The sequence below is a fragment of the Oenanthe melanoleuca genome, chromosome Z, assembly GCF_029582105.1.
Source record: "Oenanthe melanoleuca isolate GR-GAL-2019-014 chromosome Z, OMel1.0, whole genome shotgun sequence".
Lineage (NCBI taxonomy): Eukaryota > Metazoa > Chordata > Aves > Passeriformes > Muscicapidae > Oenanthe > Oenanthe melanoleuca.
Genome location: NC_079362.1, coordinates 54,363,066 through 54,384,141, shown reverse-complemented (window position 1 = coordinate 54,384,141; position 21,076 = coordinate 54,363,066). Strand labels below are relative to the sequence as shown.

Below are 21,076 nucleotides of genomic sequence, written 5' to 3'. Positions count from 1 at the left end.
TAAGCTATGTATGATGGCTAATGTTGAACAATGAAGTAATATTGCTGTGAAATCCCACATCCTGGAATATACTATAGGCTGAGCACTGCTGTCATGGGTAAATGTTGCCAGAATAAATGAAGTAAAATGACAGAGTAAGGAATGGCATTAGAATTTTTAAAAGTCTTGTTTGTGGCACTTATCTGTCCTTTTCTGAACAACAGCTAGTCCAAGAAGACTTTTTTCCTAGCAGAATATAGGTAATCAAATCTAACATTTAAATTAAGACCAAAAAATAGACATATTTTTGTTATATGTACATATTTCGGTTCTCAAGTAAAATTTAGTATCCTCAGATATATTTCCTTTTTAAAAACATTTTCCACATTCTTCAATTTGTGATTTTTTTTGTCTTTTTCTCCAACTGAAAACTGTTGATTATAAAGTGGGGTTTGGAGAGAAAAAAGTTGCTAAAAATTTTTGGCTGCTACAGATGTGACTGACATTTAAAGTTTTCACATGACTAGGAATTGTCTACTATGCACCATGAGGATTAAAACTTTTATTAAACTATTCAGTTTTAATACTTGAATTATATTCTAAGGCTGAATAGTGTATCTGGTGAACTTTGCAAGTGCTGCTTTTTGATAACTGTTGGACTTGCTCTTTCACTCTTGAAGAAAATGCGTTTACTTATAAAAAGCTTTATTCCATTTTTGACACCTTAAGAAGCTGATAAAACACATTTTCAGAAAGAAAATGTAAGAGGATTCTACTGGGACAAACTTTGAAAGTCTTCAATTTCCTGTCAACCATGACTTGTACCTGTTACCTCATTTTATTTTGTAATGCCTAAACTTGGAATTTCTATTACATAATGTTTTGATCAGACAATATATAAAGTGTGTGTTTGTTGCTTGTTAGTTAAAACTCTTGGTTTTGTATTCAAGTTTTTATTAGGGAATTTTGACTCATTGCCTTAGTGAAAATGGACTTAATTCGAATGACACCTGTATATTCAATGTGTTATTGTCTAGATAGATTACCATTTAATAATGCTGCATGTAAATCCAATGCTGTACAACAGAGAAAAACCAAAAAGTCTTTCTGGTAGGTAATACTCTTTCTCTGAGTTATCATTAAAACTTGTATATAGTAATCTCTTCAGTAGATTTTTTCACTGTGTGTATTAAAACTACTCTCTTCTACAAGCTTAAACATTGTTGTTGTGTTATAGTGCAGGCACTTTGTCAATCAGGCAGAACTGTTAACTTGGCTTTAAGAAAAATCTTTGAGTTGAAAATTACTGAGATATTTTGTAATTTGAATTTAAACTGAAATCGTAGTATTTGGATGTTTATTATAGAATTATGCTTCCTTACCAGGTAGTCCTGGGATGCATATTGCTTTATAAAAAATTATTTGGTTTGAATGTTTTTTAGCCTGATCTGAGAATAATTTATTATTGTGAGGAAGTTCGTATGCTCTCTAATCAAAGCTCCTGCCCAAAGAACAGCTATGAGATGAGATCAAGCTGCTGTAAACTTTATCTGCTTGGGTTTTGAAAGCTTTCTGGAATGGAAAAGTGTAAAATCAGGCATTTTCTGAAAGGTTTCTGTATAACATAAAAGGCAGCAACTTCTTCACATTGCACAGTACTATCATGAACTGTGACATTTTAGGGCACACTCGAGGAATTCTGCAAAATTCAATTGCTCTGTTGAACAAGATTATTATTTCTTGTGTCACATTCAGAGAAGAAACTCAGAGATGATATGTTTCTGCTGACAGTGTAAGCAAAGAACTAGTTAATATAGGAACTTAGACCTAGATCTGCTTGCCTTCAACCAACATTTTTTGATGTTGCAAAGGCCAGCTGTACTGCTCTTCCAGCCTCTTGTGCTCCACTGGGATGAGCCTGGTGCTCTTCGCTCCTTCCCTGACCCAATTCCTGCTGCTTCCCGAGCTCCTGCACTTTTGCCTAAGCTGCTGGAATCTAGCTCAAGTAGAGTCTCCTTCAAAATAAAAATTCCTTCTAGGAAATTAGTGGTTTGAAAGGAAGGTGTCACATTGTGTTTGTGTAATTATTCTTTTTATATCTGACTTCCCTGATTTTGGTAATTCTTTAATATGATTCTTTAAGATATCTTTGAAATACCTTATAAAAATGGTTTACCATGTATCTCTAGTAATGGAAGGAGAGGCAGAGAGGAAGAATGTCCATGTTATGTATGTGTTACTTAACTTTAAAATTAAGAAACTCTGGAACTAACAGAGCTAATTTTAATAGCTGGGGAAATGGGTGAAAGCAAAAAACTAAAAATAATCTAGCACTTAAGAGAGTAATTTCACCATCTCCCTTGTGCACCTAGGCATGTTCTTATTTTTGGTATGTGAATTGCTTACTTCCTGAGGTTTATTTAGTGAGAACTCCAAGACAGTGATGTAAATTATATTAGCTGGGTGTCTGAAATTAGATGATATAAATACCGTCCTCAGGGACAAGAGAACGTTCTTGAAACATACCTGTCAAGTACATTCTTAGAGGAGGAATGTAATGCTTATACAATTTATATTTAAAAAAACTGTAACAAGCCAAAACCATGCTACTTCTAATATGTGATTTTTCTCTTTTAACCACATACATGAGAGAAAAAACCCCAAAACAGTTAAAACCAAAAAAAAAAAAAAAATTATCTTGCTTAGGGAATTAAATTTTTTTTTAAAGTATATCCATTGGGTCCAGTCTATTCAAAGTGTGGATGACATTAAAGATTGTTGGTACTTCAGCAATTGTAAGCATTGGCTTTGTGAACTGGGGTATGTGATACTTAACACTAAATCCGATTTAAGTAGGCTTGGGTTGGATTTTTTGTTGCACCCGTTATTTAAAAATCATTACTTTTGTTAATGTATTCAAGAATACAGTTTTTGAGCTGCATTAATTCATTTTAGGAATCTACTCTCAAGCATGAAGTTACCTGTTTTTGTTATTTTTAGGTAGTAGTGGAGGAGCTGCCCTCTTTAGTCTAGATTTTCCAAGTTGAGTAACAAGATTTTTCTATTGTGCATTTTGATACCAGAGTGAATACTTGCTTAAATTCGTGAGCAGTCTCTGTGGGGTTTGTGCATGGTATGATTTGTAAATATATTATTTAAAATCGGATGGATTTTGAATTATAAATTTAAGCATGCCATCATATTTTCAAAAAGCATAATTGAAACTGTATTTTAGAAGATCTTATGTAGACAGTTGATATCTCATGTCTTCTTTACTCCTGCTTCCATCGTTTTTCATATTGTCTAGTGTCATAATAGGAAACCTTTCAACCAGTAAGAAGGGATTAGGTATAAGGATCAGGATTAAGGGCACTGGAGCACCTTCTCTATGAAGACAGTCTGAAAAAGTTGTGGCTGTTGAACCTGGAGAAGAGAAGGTTGTGTTGGGACCTGATAGCAACCTTCAGTATATGAAGGAGCCTACAGGGAAGTTAGAGAGACTTTTCATCAGGAACCGTAGTGCTAGGACAGGGAGTAATCAGTGCAAATTGAATTACATGAAATTAGGTTAGATTTTAGGGAAAAATTTATTCCTTTGAATCTGGTGAGGTACTGGAGCTCAGATTGCCCAGGGAGATTGATGTCCTAACCCTGTCTGTGTTCAAACCCAGGTTGGACAAGGCCTTAAGCAGCCTGGTCTAATGGGAGGTATCCCTGTCCATGGCATGGGGGCTTGAGACTAGATGATCTTTAAGGTTTCCTCCAACCCTTAGCATTCTGTAATTTTGTGATTATATTGATATCAATATCTGTGCAAACTGAACTTTTCTGAAGCAGCATGAAGCAGACCAAAGTCCTGTCCATAATACATTAGAGATTTCTTTGAGGTGTCTTCTAAAATTTTTTTTGAAGACTGAAAATTGTTGTTAATAGCAAAGAGAATAAATACACTGAGGAAATGCTGCTGGTCTCAACACACTGTTCTCCAAGAAAACAAACAAACAAAAAAACTCAGAGAGGAAATAATCACAGTGTAGAACTGCTTTTCCTTTTAAACTTATCGATGGAAAGACTTAGTACTTTGAAACTACGAATGTCATGCCTTCTTTGCATTGGAAACTTCACCATTTTTCAGCCTCCCATTAAAGAAACAAAACCAGAAGGCCAATGATACCTGAAGTTCCCAGGGAAAAAAAAGCTAGAACAACCACATAGCTATTGATCTCCTGAGTCTCAATGGGTTTTCCAAAAGTCTTGACCTTGAGAACAGAAGCCTTATTTAAAAAGAAAGACAGAGGGGATGTTTTGCAGGACAAACAGATTTTTCACAAAGTCTGATCACTCATCACAGTTTCCTCCTCATTGGCTAGGAAAGGAGATGTGGAAATGAGATGTGAAAGTATTTTAAGACCAACAGAACCACTCATGCCTGTAAATTCAGACTAGGATTAATTCTTGATGAGAAAGCTGGGGGTTTTCTTTAGAACCTGAAATTTGGACCATTTGTAATCAGACTTTGTTATGGCAGTCTGTTCTGCAGGTAAGAGTATCACAGTTTGCACCTGTCTGAGCACACACACACGCTTTGCCTCACCAAAGAGACCTCTTCAGTGCCTTCTGCCCCAGCAGCCACTCAGAACTGTATGGTAGAAAATAAAGACACCTAGTCCCTGTTGTGTAGCTGCTTCGTTTCAAGGGCAAGACAGTCCCCTTACCTTTGCCAACTGAAAATACAGCCCTTATGCAACCATCTATAAGAAACATTTCCAGACTTGTTAATTTACTGTTTTCTGTCTCTAAATTGATTCTGTCATTGTGATGTGTTTCTGTGAAACACAAGAATAATCTGCTTTTGGGTTTCAGGGTACATATTTCCATCCAAGAATTTGTTGAAAAGATTATACAGTTTTAGAGAAAAAAAATTAAAGAGAATTGAAGATTTGTTCAGAGCAATATCCATCACTGTCATATTTCAATTCTTTTGTTTTACTCATCCCAGTGTTCACTTCATGTTAGTTTTGTTTTATTTAATAAAATCAGATACACAACTTACAGTCAGTTTTGGAAGAATGTATCTGTCCTATGCCTTAGTTGTTGGAGTTTGTAAATCAGAGGCCTCTCCGAATTTTTCAGAGAGAAATTAAAGTGCAGGAATTGAATTAAAACTTTTGAATGAATTGAAGTATATTATGCCACTAACACATAAGGTCAAGGTGTAAGTTGAAGTTTTAGAATATGTAAATAAGTAAAAATATGTTTTAATTACTTTAAAGAGTAAAAGTTTTAGATACTAGTGTAGAGGAACCAGTTCTAGTGAAAGCTGAAAAACATAGTCTTAGATACTAGTGTTAAAAACAAGTTTTTGTGTAGGTTCCAGGAACATAGTTTTAGACATAATAAAACTATAGTAAGAATATTGCTTTCATTTTTTTAGATAGAACAAGTTAAACCATGCGCGTAGCTCATACGTTATCTGGTGTGCTAAGAAACTAGAATTCTAATAGGTTGAAAAGAAATAGTTCAGGTTCATGTTTTTAGCTTATTGAGTAATTTTTGTATAAGAATCCATGCACTGGGGAGAGATATGCTCTTGGTTTCTCTTTCTTTTCTCACCTCACCACCATCATCATTGCCCAGAAGAAGACTGGAGCTGTGGCTGCAGCTTTGACCCTCCCAGGTCTTGCACCAGGAGTTGCTTCCACTTCTAATTAGGACTTTACTTCTATTTAGAACTCTATACCAAAAACTTTTAGCGTAAACTTTATCACTTAGGACCCTTTGCCTTTCGAAACTGATGTGCCTTTACAATAAATAACTTTATAGCAACTATTAGCTGCTCAACTCTTTAAAAGAAAACCACAACCTGACACTTAGTGAAGGAAATTCAAGTGTTGCAAAAGAGTCTTGAGTTCAGAGTCCACAAGCTCAAAACATCTTTAAGAAAACTTCAGCAAGAGAAAACTTGGCACTTTTTTTCAATTTTTATATATTAAAATATGTACCAAGTCATAGCAGCAATATAGTTTCAAAATGTAGCTTTAAAGTTTACTCCTTAAAAGTCTACATAAACCTGGCCATGCAAGCCATACCTTCTTGAATATGAAGAGTATATTTTTAATGAGGAAACATCTCCAGCTGTTCAGTTGATTGAGTACTTCACCCAGATGTCTTAAAATGAGGGTGGAGAGGCTGCCTGGAGAAGTCATGGATGCCCCCCATCCCTGAAAGTGTTCAAGTCAGGTTGGATGGGGCTCTGAGCAACCTGGTCTAGTGGAAGATGACTCTGCCTGTGGCAGGCAGCTTGGAGCCAGGTGATCATTAAGGTCTCTTCCGACCCAAACCATTCTGTGATTCTATGATAAAACAAATAAAATAAGCCTGAATCTTTTAGTTAGAGGCTCTTTTCAACTGTAGGGTCTTTGTATTTCCAAGTGCCTTGGCCCCTCTGCCCTCCATGAGGTATTGTGTCTGTTTTGCCAGCTCCCTTGTTGTTCTGAAACTTCCGGTTACTGTTTCTTATCTGTCTGATTTATTCTAAGAGAAAGGATGTTACACTTTTTTAGGCTGTAAGGCCAAATCCAGTAGAATACTTGAAGTAGAATACTCTCTTTTTTAAAAGAGAGAGGGGATAAGAAAAAAGCCTGTAGCTGAGTATACTTTTTAGCAAAAGTGAAGCTCCATTGGATGGATGTATCAGTTTAAATCCTTTTTACTGATACCACCAACAAGTTTGCTGTGCCTCCTGTGTTATTTGAGGTGTGGTAAATTGTGAGATATGTTCACATCTCATGAGAAGCTGCACAAACAGCTAGATATCTGCTTCTGAAGTTCTATTCAAACTGTGGGATTATGATTTCACTGCCATCCGGTAGGCCTGGTGATAAACAAGCATCTATAATGACAGTGTTAAAGAAAGACTTTAATTCCTGTTCTTGAACCAGTGTAGAACTCATTTTTCCCAAACTTCCAAGCAGAAAATAAATAAATGGAACTTCACCCTTTAACATCTCATGTTAAAGATGAAATGACCAATGTAGTCTATGGATTTTTATATTTCTTTTAGAATTTGCTGTATTACTCCCTTCCTATCTGCCCTCTCTCCTTGGACAAGAGATACATTCTGAAAACAGAAAGGGGATGACTAGCACCATCTTCTGCAAATATTTGTACTTAAGAGCCAGTCTTTTAATTTATTTGTGATGTCATTTACAAGAATTAGATATTAGATATTATGATTTATGAGTATTAGATATATAATAGGGCAACTTACATTACATCTGACCAGAATTACAACATGCCAAGCATCTTCAATCACAAAACGTTTCTACTTTGAGTCTTGATGAAATGTTAAGTGAGGATTCCTCTAAAACACACAACATAGATTCTTTCCTCCATGGGCTTTGCCATTTATAAAGTGCTTAGATGGTGTTAATGAAGCCCATGTGGACTTCAAATTTTAGACAATTTGCTACCTCAATACTAGAGATTAGCAGGAAATTCAAAAGCAATGAGACCTGGCAAGAATTGCTTAAGTTATGAATTTATTCTTGTCTAAGGTATGAGGTAGAAGTGCTGCTATTCCAAATCCTGCTTGGGTTAAGAGGAGGTAGAAATGGTGTATGAATTCAGGAAGTATAAATGCAGGTCCTGAAAAAAAAACCCTTTCTGAGTCCAGAGTAAATCTTCAGAATTGACAGCTGTACCTTGATCTGGTACAGGTTCCTCCAGCAGTTACACAGAATGGGGAGGATGGGGTAAAGTTGCAAGAACATTTCTGTCCCTGGAATATTTTTCATTCACAGGCACATGTGTCTTAGGAGCTAACTTTGCTATGCCTTTTGACTTCACCAGTTCAGAGCCAACATACAGTCATCTGTGTGGCACAAAGAGATCATGTTTATGAAGCCACTTGATGGTTTTAGATATTTATTGATAGGATTCAGTCAAATGGATTACCTCTGCCCACTTCTTGAAAGGATTCATATATAAAAGCTGAAGTTAAACAAAGAAAAGAAAAGCAGTTTAGAAAACTCTTTATATTAAGAGAGCACTAACATAGTGCATTTTTAAAAAGGAATGTTTTATGTTTAAATGGACCACTTAATACAAAAAATGGCTTTCATCTAAGTTATTTTTTCTAGAATTCATCTGGAATTCATAAAATATTTATGTGTGTGTGTATGTATGTATGAATGTATATATATATATACATATATATATATATGATTTATATATTCTTTGAGGGATCATTTTACATCCCTGCAAGACCAATGGACCAAGGACCAGAAGCTCTTGATTTTTACATGAAATTAGAAGCTTAGTTTTAAGCCCAAGGCAAAAGATCCATGCTGTTTTACTTATATCATACTTTATAAGTGTCTTGATCTTGTCAAATGAATTAAGATTGCTAAAGATTTTTCCCTTCTTTAGTGATAGATTAAGGTAGTAATTCCCTTGGAGGATGTTGTGGCCTGGATTCTCTGGTGGAGAACTAGCAAATTCTGCCACATCCATGTGACAGTGAGGTCAAAAAATAGCACCTGAGGGGCTTCTGTACTGCCTGATGCCTTTCCTCCTAGGACTGGGTGGATGAAGTGCCATATTGGGATACTTAACCTCTCTTAGCTTTTAAATATCTAAAACTACTGAAGATAGGTCTCATCCACTAAACCCTCTTTTCCCAGATATGGCCTTTATTTGTACCTCCTGGCAGCATTGCAGTCTACAGTTTTGCTTTCTGTTTTCTGTGGAGGCCACGGAGCGTGATGTTCCCTGGGATTGTGGTCACCCTGCCATGGCTCCTTGATGGACTCTTTCAATCACTCTTTCTACTCTCCAGGTCAAGGTTCCTGGCAAGATAGTGTAAGCCCCAAGAAGACTAGAGTAAAAGCTCATTGATCAAGTAAATAGCCAAAGCTGCTTTCCTTTAAGCCAATTCAGAATGTGTCTAAATGTGCAAACAGCATTCAGTCTGCACCTGAACAAGTATTTTGATTAAATACAATTGTGTCATGTTGATTTTCTGTCACATTGTAGGAGGCAGACCCCTTGAAGCGGGGCATCTATTGTGTCAGCCTTATTCTGGCAGACATAGATAGAGGTTAGGGGCAGACACATATAAACACAACTAATTTGTCTGTCAAAAATAGGTAGTTAATATATTATTATTATTATCTTTTTGAGGTTAAGAGTATTTCAGTGTGACACCAAATAGCCCTCAAGTTTTGTCTGTAATGAATTGAGTAGATTACAGCAATGATACTAGGATATAAGCAATGAATGTAAGAGAGTTTTTTAATCAGTTCTTAAGCCATTTGACAAATGAAGCTAGATCTGTGTGAACATGCTGAAATAAAATGTCTGGAATGTCCAGAGCTCTGTTTTCTCAAGTATACAATAATAAAGCATTATGAGTGCATATGAGTGGGTCCACATCTCGTGATCAGCTTTGAGTGTACAGCTGTTGTCTTTGCAGATTTACTCCATGGCACTGTGATGTAGTGATGTTCTGTCTTTCTGATATGAAATTCATAGGGTTTGGTTTCTAAATTAAAGTTAGAGTAGTGGAAACCATTCTTCTGGGAGACTGCAATCCCACAGGTAATTAAGAAGTAATTTTCTTCAAATAAAGTGGTTCAGACAAAAAAGCCCAAACCAAGTCAAAACCCTGAAAGTGAATTAACTGAGTTCTACTAAGTTATCCATCTCTAGTAGTTTGCCAAAGGAAGAAAAATAAAAGGGTTTTTCCCTTCACTATAATGCAAATAGATAGAAAAATACAGTTTTATTGTCTGAAGCCAAATGCATGTAGGCAATACATTCAGATTAATTTGGCCTTGTTTTAAGAAAATAGCCAAAATAATTTCCTATGTGGGTGAAGTGTATTCTAACTGATCTCTGAGTATAACTGCTACCTGTTCACTTTATTTAGGAAATGCTTTGAAATGTAAAACTAATGTAATTACATGAGGACACCAATCATGTAGTTCCTTCCTTTTATATTCTGCAGAGGTTTTACTATTCTGGTTTAATTATTCATTAGCACCTTAGGAATCATTTGTTCTGGACTTATGATCAGTGTAGTGGGAGGCTGAAGAAAGCTGGCTTTTAAATATCTTCACATCATTGTGTTTGCCCTACCTTTTCCCTCATCTAGAGGCCTTATCAGGAGACTGAAATAGGTCTTGCAATACTAGAAAACAAACATGCTGAAATGTGACACATAGGCACGGCCTCATGAAAGGATGAAAGCTCAGTCTCTGCTCTGCTGTCTCTGAACTCACAACTAGGAAAACTCATGTGCAACTTCATTCTTTCCCTCTTGAGTTGGGATAAGTTAAGTAAGAATAAGTAAGATGGGACGAGGAGATAAGATGGGAGCCAAGCTTTATATTATTCTTTGAAACTGTTACATCAATTAAGTGTTGAATTGGAAAGAATGCATCTATAAATTATTATATTTTACCTTCCAGCTGAATAACCTAATCATCTGCATTGTTCCAAAACGAAGATGAAGGAAATCTAAAATCACTTAGTCTAGACTGAGAAAATAAGAACTATTAACTCCCAGTTAGTTAAGACTAGTTAGGTGCCATATTAGTGTTTTTCTTTAAAAATGGATTCTTTTGCAATTAGCGAGAGAAACTTACATAGGGACTGCTTCCTCTGAGTGTTAACCTGTAAATGGGAAAAGTATCAGTGTCAGAGACTTCTCATGTATTAAATTAAATCTTTTGATTTATCAATTTAGTTAGGGTTTAATAAATATTTCTTTGGAGACAACATAGTGCAAGCAATACAGTCTCTTCTTGGATTCAGATTTGTTTTAAACAAAGCAAATGTAATACTTCCATTCTTTTAAAGAACTGGAATGGAAAAAAATATGACTTGCAGTATCCACATATGTTACAACTCAGCTGTGGTTTGTTTTGTTCAAACACACACAGTCAATAAATATTTTACTGTGCTCACATCATGCAACTTACTGCTTGTTCTTCAAAGTTCTTCAGAGAGCTCCATAGATGGTTTTGTTTGAACTTTATATATAGGCTATTGACTCTTAAGTAATTGCATGGCTACCGCAGGAGATAAATGAAACTTAATTAAATTTTCAATGTTTCCATGTAGCTCCACTTCCCTTAATGGAATAAGCTTATTTTGTTGTCAGCATGTAAACTGACTGTCCATCTCTGGCACTACCTGTGTGATTAATGCATGTCCTTGTATTTACTGGGATAAGCAAACTGGCAATTGTAGTGCAAAAATGAATTGCATTAGTAGTTACTCTTTGATATCATAAGATAACCTAGCATACTATCTGGGCGGAGGCCCAGTAGTCATAAATCTGAATCTTTATGCAGATGACATAGAACTGTTTCTGTAGTCATTCTATTAAAATGCCTTTCTGTTGCTGGTAGTGAAGCTGTGAAAGCCCTGCAGCTGCATTTAGTCTTTTGCTGAGGTCGGTGTTTACTATGAAAGTAAGATGGGAACCAGCATTAGGGGGTCTTACAGGCTGAGTTGTCCTGTGGTATCAATAACAGAAGGTTCAGCTAAGAACTAAAAGAGGCACTGTAAGTCTTTCACATTGAACCACTTGTAACAGCTGCTCCAGCTTCAGCAGAGGCACAACACACTCCAGTTACAGCCATGACAGCACCTATAAATGCTGGCAGAGGCTTGTGCTGAGGATCTCCACTACTTGTCTGTGGTTTACAGGCTTACAGGGTTGGGAGAAATCTCTTTATCCAGCTCACTGCTCTGCGTGTGACTGGTAGCTGCCTGTAGAATAGGTCTTACTGTCTTTACTCTGTTGTTGCAGAGCTGAAAATCTGTGCTGTGTCCTGTAGAATTGACCTTCAGCTGTCAAAGCCCTCTGAGCCACATCTAGACTGCTAAATAAAATGTACCTTGGCACTGAGGTTTGTGGGCTGAATTGTTTCCTCATGTTTTCTCTTCTGTGCCCATGCAGTGTCCTTGTGGCTGTAGGACACAGTCACTGTGTTTTGTATGGCATTTTTCCAGTCCAGCATACCTTCAATGATCAGAGGGCTTGCCACGCGTTTGAATGGTATTCTCCTTGCACTAAAACACAGATAAACACTGCTTGCTCAGAAGTGTTTCTGATGGAAATGGAAGGGTTACAGATCCCATAAGCCTGGGATGACTGTGGAGATGGAAGGATGCTAAGCCCAGCTATAGGAAGACTGTATTTAGAATCTCCTTGGCCAGGTATCACTGAGAAGGACAGTTTGCAGAGAGTCCAAGCTCTGCAATCCATACACCTTTGAAAGCTCAGAGCTTTTGGCCCTATTTTACTAAGTGGAGAAGGTAATCACTGTGAAAGAAGTTGTTCCTTGTCCTTACTACCACATAATTTTTGTGGCAAAGCTAGGGAATTTTAGTGTCAGGGTTACCATGTCCTAGTATCTGACTTGCTGATAGCCACATCATCTAATTGATTTCTTAAAGTGATTAAGTGCCATAAACGCCAGAGTCAATTTTGCTTTCTCTGCAGTGAAATACCTAGTCATTTCAGAAAACAGGATGTACATTCCTAAATAACTTTGGTTAATTTTAAAAATGTAATTCCATTGGAATATTTGAAGTATTCAGCACCATAGCAACAGCAAGGAATTATGCCCAATGTTCAGTGCACTAAAAATCTTACTGGGTATCAGTTATACACTACAGATCTGAGAATAAACTACTTCCAACTATACCAATATGCTATTTCAATAAGAGAACAAGGACAATTTCTTCTTTTACTATTTCAGAATATGTGATACTTTTTAGGTCAATAAGGTTTTAGTGATTACTGCAAAAAAAATCTAGAAATTAATTAGCCATGCTTGTGCTTTTAAAGGGCTTAAAGTTTTAAGAAAGAGGTACTGTTCTTTGTTTATACTCTATGGCTTTCACAAAGATATAAAATTCTGTTTATTTTATAAAATTAAGTGGCTAAGATAAAAATGAGGCCTTTTTAAAAGCATAAAATTAGAGGTTGAGCCCCTTCAGAGAGATCAGGGACTTTGCTCAGGTTAAATACAGGGTTTCACTTAGTGATTCAGTGTACAAAATCATGCTTAAAACTGTGCTTAACAGCATAATTTAAACAAGAAACAGAGCTTAAATGTTACCTATGTAAACACATCCAGAGTGCATTAACATGCAGTACAGGAAACTAAGTAATGTCATTGTTTTGTCTTTGCTTTGTTCCTACCTTTAACTTGGGTCAGGATTGGGACCTAAGTCCTGCATGACTAGAGATCATTGCTGAAGCATTAATTTTGTGTTAATATCCAATCTTTTGCATCCTATGAAGTGTCTTTCATGAGCTCCTCTCTTCTATTAATTAACTCTTAGTGTTTCCATAAGCAGTGAACACATACTTAGCCATTTTTAACTCTGGATTTGTTGCCTTTTGCAGGCATACTGTGCTGGGTTACTGGATGTATTTATTATGTGAGAATTCCCATTCTTAAAAAGAGTGTGATATACAGTCTATTCCTTAAAGATAAATCCCATAATGAAAGCAGTTGGTGTCATGGTAGTTTCTATAGCCCTGTAATGAATAAAGGCTGTATTACAACATACAGACCATGACTTTAAGTGGTGGATCTAAATACGGTATGGCCACCCATTTTCATTGCATAGTGGTCTGCTCTATAGTGGAAAGAGTCTGTGTCGTTACTCAACTTCTTTTGTCATTTTCATCCATTAATTCCACAAAGATATTGATCCTTCCCCAGTGAGCTGATAAGGCACGGTACAAGAGCTGCCAAAGTGCAGTACTGCCTGTAACAGAACTGGAAAGGCAAGTCTTCTCTTGTCCACAGACTGCATGGGTTCTCTGGGTGGTTGAGAGTCCAGTCAAGAAGTTGGCCAAGCTGACAGGCTAAATGAAAGTGGAAGCTCATATGTGAAACACCTCGAGGAAGAAATCTGCTCTATCTCAATATATTGTAGCTGTCCAAATTTGCAGAAAGAAGCTTTGACATTTGCCTTCTGACATAGAAATTGGGAGTTCAAGCATATTATACCTCCAAGTTGAACAAAGGTGTGTGCAAAACAAAGGAACATGTCCTGGAGTGGGATGAACCTTCAATATTTGTACAGAACAATAGACTCCTAGACACATAATTCTCTCACCTGCTGATTGCTCATTTCATCCATTCAGCTGCCTTTCTTGCTTTCCAGCAGGGTGGCTTTGATATTAGGCACCTCACCTAGAGTACAATGTGCTTCAAGGGCTTCCTTCATCTCTTTTGCTATGAGATTCACAGCCTTGTTTCTCAGGTTTTGTGCTGATGTAACTCATGAGATCATGTAGATATTCCTTATCCCAAAGGGAAGGACAGATCTTTCATGGTCTGTTAATGTTCCTCCTTTTCTCCCTAGGGGACCTATCCTCCTTTGCTGAAAATTCTTTTGAATACTGTAATTAAGATAAGGATCTCTTTGAATATTAATTAGTTTTTCATTGGCAGAACTCAAAATATTTAACTCAAAGCTATTTCCTGGTAATTATCTCTGGATTATAATTTTGAGAAGATTTACTTTTTTAAAAATAAATTCCAGTTTATCGAGTAAGGCTTCCTTTTGAATGTGTACAGTTAATCACAAGCACATGTAAGACAGTGAGCAGTGGCTGTGAAGAGGCAATTGTTTTGTGTCTTAGGTTTTTTTCTTACAAAATCTGTTGTTTTTACTGTAGCTTTCTCTCTTTTGTTGTTCTTTAATTATTTAACTGGGCGACTCTGTCCCACATGTACATAAATTCAGAGTTAGGCCTCTACAAGCAGACAGCTCTGTGGGAAGACAAAAATGGCAGTCCAACTCACACCCCTTCTTTCTTTCCTTCCTCTTCCTGGAATACTGAGATAGGACCTGGTCCACTCCATGGCTCTTTCCTCAGCTTCTGGCTTATTACAGGGTTCCTCCTCATCCATGAAATAATGGAAGACAAAACTCCCTTCTGTTCCCTATTGCTTTGAATATTCCAGAGAGAGAGGGAGAGATTTCCACATCTTTACTGGGGGCTTATGGTTCTTTGGACTAGCAAGAGCACAAACTCCCAAAACCCATCAGGTTTAAAGACTTTCCATCACAAAGTTGTTTTAGACATTTAATAGATGGCCACAGAAGCTGCTTTTTGAAATCTCCAGAAAGGGTTGTAATTCCCAAATTGCTTGTTTAAAAATTCTTCCACATGAGGACATAAGCTGAGGAGCTTGAGTCTCATTTTTGGCATGAATGAGAGGAGGTTTCTTGTGAGATTTTAGTAACCCCTTGAGAGATGCTGCAACACTTTGCTGTACCAGCAGGGTCCACATCTCCATCAAATTAAGCAGTCATCTCATTTCACTGTGGGCAATAGCAAGCATAGCCTATTGCAGAGATCTTGCCCTTCCAGCCTTCAGCATTAACTGAAGCTTATTTGATATGGGAGATTTCATAAGGACCTTTTTATGTATTCCTTTCCAAATGTACCAGGGAATTTTACATAAACCCAAACACTTGCCTTACCCTTCCAAGGAGAAGTAGTGATGCTTAGAGTTCACTGTATCTCTCAGATGCCACTGCAACAGAACCAAATGGTTCAAAATGCCCCTGTGCTTTGTAGAGCATGAAGCCTTACAGAGCTCTGTAAAGCTCACCAGCCTGGCTGTCAGAAGGGGTCACTTCTTGCTGCCAGCACAGCTCATGCATTGTTACCAGCTGGTTGACATACCACTCCCTCTGCTTCATAATGCTCACTCCACCAGACTCTTGGGCTGCGTCCAGCACATACCACTATTTATGATCTGGGCAGCTGCTATCAGGACTCTGCTCTGTTCATGTTTGTCAAGTCTTACGGATTTAGTTACTATATCAGAATCCGCATTTTATGTTGGAAGTACTGCATTCTTACTTGGCTAAATTCCTCTTCACATCTGCTGTCCCAAAATAGGATTGCTCACCACTTACCTGCAGAGCAGATCACAGTGACACCTGAAGAAAATAATTTACCTGCTCTTGAATAACAGTAGTTTCTTCAAACCGTGACTATGCTATAGAATAAATTTTAAACTAGTTAATTTTATGCAATGAATGCAATATTAAGTCCCCTAAATATTAATAAAGTGTAATTCTTTATACCTTTTATTGCTATAAATCTGAAATGAACCTTAAACCATGTTTCACAGTGTTGGTACTGCATTCAAGTGAACAGTGAATAAGCAATAATGATTCAAAAAGCAGAAACATAATTTGAAGTGCTTTTGTTTCTTTGTTTCATGAAAGCGTTTTCTCAAAATAACTTCATTCTGAATGGAACTCATCAATGTGTGCTTATCCCCCCTTCCCTTTGCAAGCCTTCTCCAACTGGCTAAATGTGGTGACTGGAGCTTTTCGGATTAATTTTCCTTAAGTGACCTACTTTGCAGAGAAAGATAATCATGCATTTATAGCCTTTGGCACACTATTCAGGTCACAGATGGACAGATACCAAAGCTATTCCTCAGTGACTTACTGGGCTTGTAACTAATCCCCAGTGAGAAAGGAGATTGGCCTGATGTTAATTGGCCAGAATGCCTAAATGTATGGAAGGAAGATCATTGACTCCTACTTTAATTTTCAGAGGGTATCAGAGTTAGGCTGAGTGGTACCAGCCAGGAGTTTTCTAGGAGTGTTTTGTGAAAGTGATTGAATTACTGGATGTCACAGATGTTAAATATCTGATTTTGAATCCTTTGCCTTGACAGTAGGGCGCCATGTGGTGTTCTGACTGTGGGCATGTGGTTATGTTATACATGTACCAGATATATGTTACACATGTACCAGATACTGTGGCCTAAATCAAGGACTAGAGATTCAGGAGAGTTTTGACCTTTTGCACACTAAGGGGCACTTGAAATCCCACAAAGGGTTGTCATTGTAAGACCCAAACCACTGCTATGAAACCTTTTGTTTGTTGGTTTGGTTTGGTTTGAGTTTTTGGTTGGTTTTTTTTTGTTTTGTTTTGTTTCGTTTGGGTTTTTTTGTTTGATTGGTTTTGGGGTTTTTTGGGATTTTTTTTTTTGTTGTTGTTGTTTTTTTGGTTTTTTTTGGGGTTTTTTTTGTTTTGTATTAGCATGGTAGTTGACCAAATAAAACTCAGAATTTGCTGTTATTCTTTAGAGGAGTCCTTTCTCTCTCTTGGATTTGGCACCAATGGGATGTATGCAGAACAGCTTGTCCTGGTATTTTCAGATGTTCTGAAGTTTCACAAGGGAAATGACCAGGCTTTATTCTCTGGTAGGGTATTTTAAAAAATTTTGTGTAGCTTTTCATGCTGAAAAACAGGCAAGAAGCCAGAGTGTTAAGAATGTTTCTTTTTTTGAAGGACCATCTTGAAATTTTGGGATTGTCAGGCAGTCAGTGATGTTAATTCTGACAGTTTTCAAGAAATAACTGTTAAAATTGTAACACTGCCTTCAAAGGGATGCGGGATTTTAAGAAGACAAAACATGTATGCAGGTAGAATTATTGCACCACAGGACTGCAAATGGGTATGACTATGTGTCCCTGAGTGTCTATAAACAGCTTTCCACCACAGTGCAGAGCTGTAAAATGCTCTGGTAGAAACTGCTGTTTGGATCGGTGTGATTGCTGAGTAAGTGTGCATATTTTAAGTGCTTTGTAGAGTACATGGTCTCAGAACACATGAGGGATGATTCAGATTAGGTTTAGATATTGACAACTGTTAAGACAAGCTGTCAGGGCTGTGTATGTATTTTCTACGACAGAATCTAGTGCAGTGAGGGCAAAATCAACTCCTTTTAGCAGCAAGCCTTTCAGACAAGAATTTAGTAAAAGGTTTCAGAGAGAAAGAGTATGTACAGCTCTCCTGTACCTATCCCAAGGGACTGTAGCAGTTTCTGGCACCTTTTTGGACTTTCCATGTGTCCATCATCTTCTTGATCTCTGTGTTCTCTTTCACAAGAGTTAGCATCTCCTCCTCCAAGGGACAATTTCATTGTGTCTGAATTATATGATTCCCTGTGTTTGCTTAGGAAGTGTTGGTAAATTTAAATGTAGCTCTGCAGATACAGGATTCAATGCAGATACTCTCAGTCTAACCTAAAAACAGCCTGCTGTGAGTGTGTTTTTATCTGGTTCTAAAGCAATTAATCTTAATCCGGTTTTAACCAAACTAATCCACAGAACATAATTTCATTACCTTCTTTGTTGATTTTGTTTTCCTTTCTTTTTTTTTAATCTCAAGAAAGTATTTGAGAAAAGAAAGTCAGAACAGCCAGGAGTGGTTATGGGCTATTTTAGTCAAATTATGATTTTATGAAACAAAAAAAATTCACACCTTTGGGACTGTGTTTCCCAGTATAATATCCATTAAGAAGAAATAGGGTAAGTCTAAAGGGTTAGGAAGTCTTTGTATTTCCAAATACAAAATAAGACTAATTTAACTAATATGCTTTCATTTTATGGCGCTATAGTAGAATCTGTAGAAGATACAGTAACAAGTATTTGTAGAAAAAAGCCCCGGTATATGCTACAAACAAGTCACACCTGTATTGCAACAGAAACATATCTGCCGAATATGTAGATCTCTAAGGGAAAAAGAGTACAGTTGAGAAATAATACTGATGCATTCCTGTTGAGAATAACCAATTGAAAAATAATCAGATCAAAGAAACCTTACAGCTTTTGAACTGGGGTAACCATAGCAGTAATAGAAAATACATGCTTCATATTTCATGCTGACATTCCATTATACAAGGAATAACTTAAAAGCTCCTGGCTATTTTCTTGAGAGGCACTGCAGCAGGGGCACCAAGCAAAGGTGAAAGTGATACACACCACCAATCACCCTCATATTATTGCTCCTCACTGAGAGTTCAACTTCTGGGTTCTTAATGGATTAGAAGGATGTCACTGTAGCATTATTAGATTACAAAATTCCTTTCACTTCTTTAGGCTAATGAATGATCAAACAGTTCTCAGCCTTTGACTGCCTCAGACATAGCTGTGTTACATCAGTTTGTGTGCATACCTTCTGAGGGCAAAGATGAGTAGTAAGGCACATTATGTAAGAGAATATCGGTGTCACATATAAAAAATTTGCTAGTAGCTAGTAGTTGCCAATAGTCCTGCAGGACTGCTGAATGGAATTCACTTGCATGAAACTACTGGATTGTATATTTGTCAGATCAGAACATCAGGAAGGAAGTATGAATATACTGATGAACTAGATATTTTGACCATTCTCTTAATACAATTTATTGATATTCTGGGCTACTGTAAGTGAAACTTAAATCTGATTAGAGGTCATGGTTACAGAAATTCATGCTTATCTTCTTGAATGTGTACATCTGTGTTCCCTGAGGAAATAGGATCATCACTATTTCAGTGTAGTCTTTTAAGATCTAAAATTTCCAGTGGTGAACTTGTAATTAATTGTACCATTAAATGCTAGAGCACATTCCTCTTCTGGAGGAACTTATATTCCTGTTCAAGGGGACAAAGTACTATTTGGAAGGAAATGCTGAACCATGGAAGAATCAGATATAATGTTTTAGTGAAACAATACAGGTGATCTGAACAAATAATGAATGTTCCCCAATGTCAGGTTAATTTTGAACACTTAAGGAGCATTTATAGGAGTCATAATGTTCTTGAAATATGCCTTGATGGGATGGACTTTGCATATGAGGAAGTGGAAGAAAGAAACTGGACAAAAGGATGGCAGAATATTTCATTATATATGTATACAAAGTTCAAATAAATCTATAAACTTACACTCAAAATCGTAATGAATTATAATTAATTTACTAATATTAACAAATATGTTTAAATATATAATTTTATTATAATCATTGTTCATACAATATAATTTTGGTCAGAGTTACAGATTTTTGGTTTTCATTGATGCCTTTAATAGTGAGCTGATTTTCTGTATGTCCTGTCCATGGAGGTGTGCCCCTCACATGCTGTTAGCATTATGTAAGTGCACATTAATGAGCTATTTGCATATGATGCATATAATGCATTCCCCTGATGGGTCTGAGAAACTTTTCCTTTGTACTGAGTGTAAAGATATGTTCTGCAGTTGATGGCAAACTAATTACCTGTGAAAATTAAAACCCTGTGTTTTCTAAGAGAACAACTAAATTGTAAGCAGGAATTTTCCCCTATTCAGTAGATGCTACTTCAGTGAACCTCGACATCAGCTTCCACTTTGAAGCAAAGCAGTAGTATATCCATCCTACTTGGTCTCTACTCTCTTTGCTGATATTAGTGAGGAAAAACATATTAACAGTATTATGAAACCCAAGGTCTTTGAATTTGCAAAAACAAATTAAATATGGTATTTAATAAAGAAAATATATTTCAGGAACGGAAGGTTTACATTAAGACAACAAAGCTGTACTTCCAAAGCACACAATTAGCTCTCTTTAATCAAGTCAATAACAAATATTTTCCTACAACACATTTAATAAAGTAGTGGATTTTAAAAGCACTTACATTCAATGTGCATATATTAAAAGAGTGACTAATCATATACACATATTCTTGAATTGCATGCTGTTGCTTTTGGGAAGCTGATGTGTATTTCATGATCTTTAGCATTTGATTTTTAAATACACCCTGTTGAACTGAGAAGGTAGATGTTGTTCTCCAATAATGGTATTACCTATATTTTCCTAATTTATTGCTGTGATGATTTGAGCATTTGGATTCTCATTTGGCTATTCTATTTGGTATATTAATTATATACCAAATAGATATTATATTTGGTTAGTTACATAACTTTTTGTGTCATTCTCTTTTTGCTGGATATTTTAAAAAATTTATAAGACATTTAAAAAACATAAAGGAAGAGATTTGTGAGTTCTGACCATTCTCATTCTGTCTTGCAGTTCGACAATCAGCAAGCACTGGGAGGCAGAGCTGGCCACGCTCAAGGGTAATAATGCTAAGCTCACAGCAGCCCTGCTGGAGTCCACTGCCAATGTGAAACAATGGAAACAGCAACTTGCTGCATATCAGGAGGAAGCAGAACGTCTTCATAAGCGGGTAAGTCAAGGCAAATGGCCTGAATCCTTGAGGTGGAAGT

General features: G+C 36.7%; 1 protein-coding gene across 1 annotated transcript in view; it reads left to right on the top strand.

The window, feature by feature from the left end:
* Positions 1–21,076, top strand: part of HOMER1 (homer scaffold protein 1) — an 86,253-nt gene that overhangs the window by 43,348 nt on the left and 21,829 nt on the right. The window contains exon 6 of the mRNA XM_056514738.1: positions 20,880–21,036. Coding sequence (XP_056370713.1) covers positions 20,880–21,036 — 157 coding nt within the window. The remainder of the gene's footprint in view (positions 1–20,879; positions 21,037–21,076) is intronic.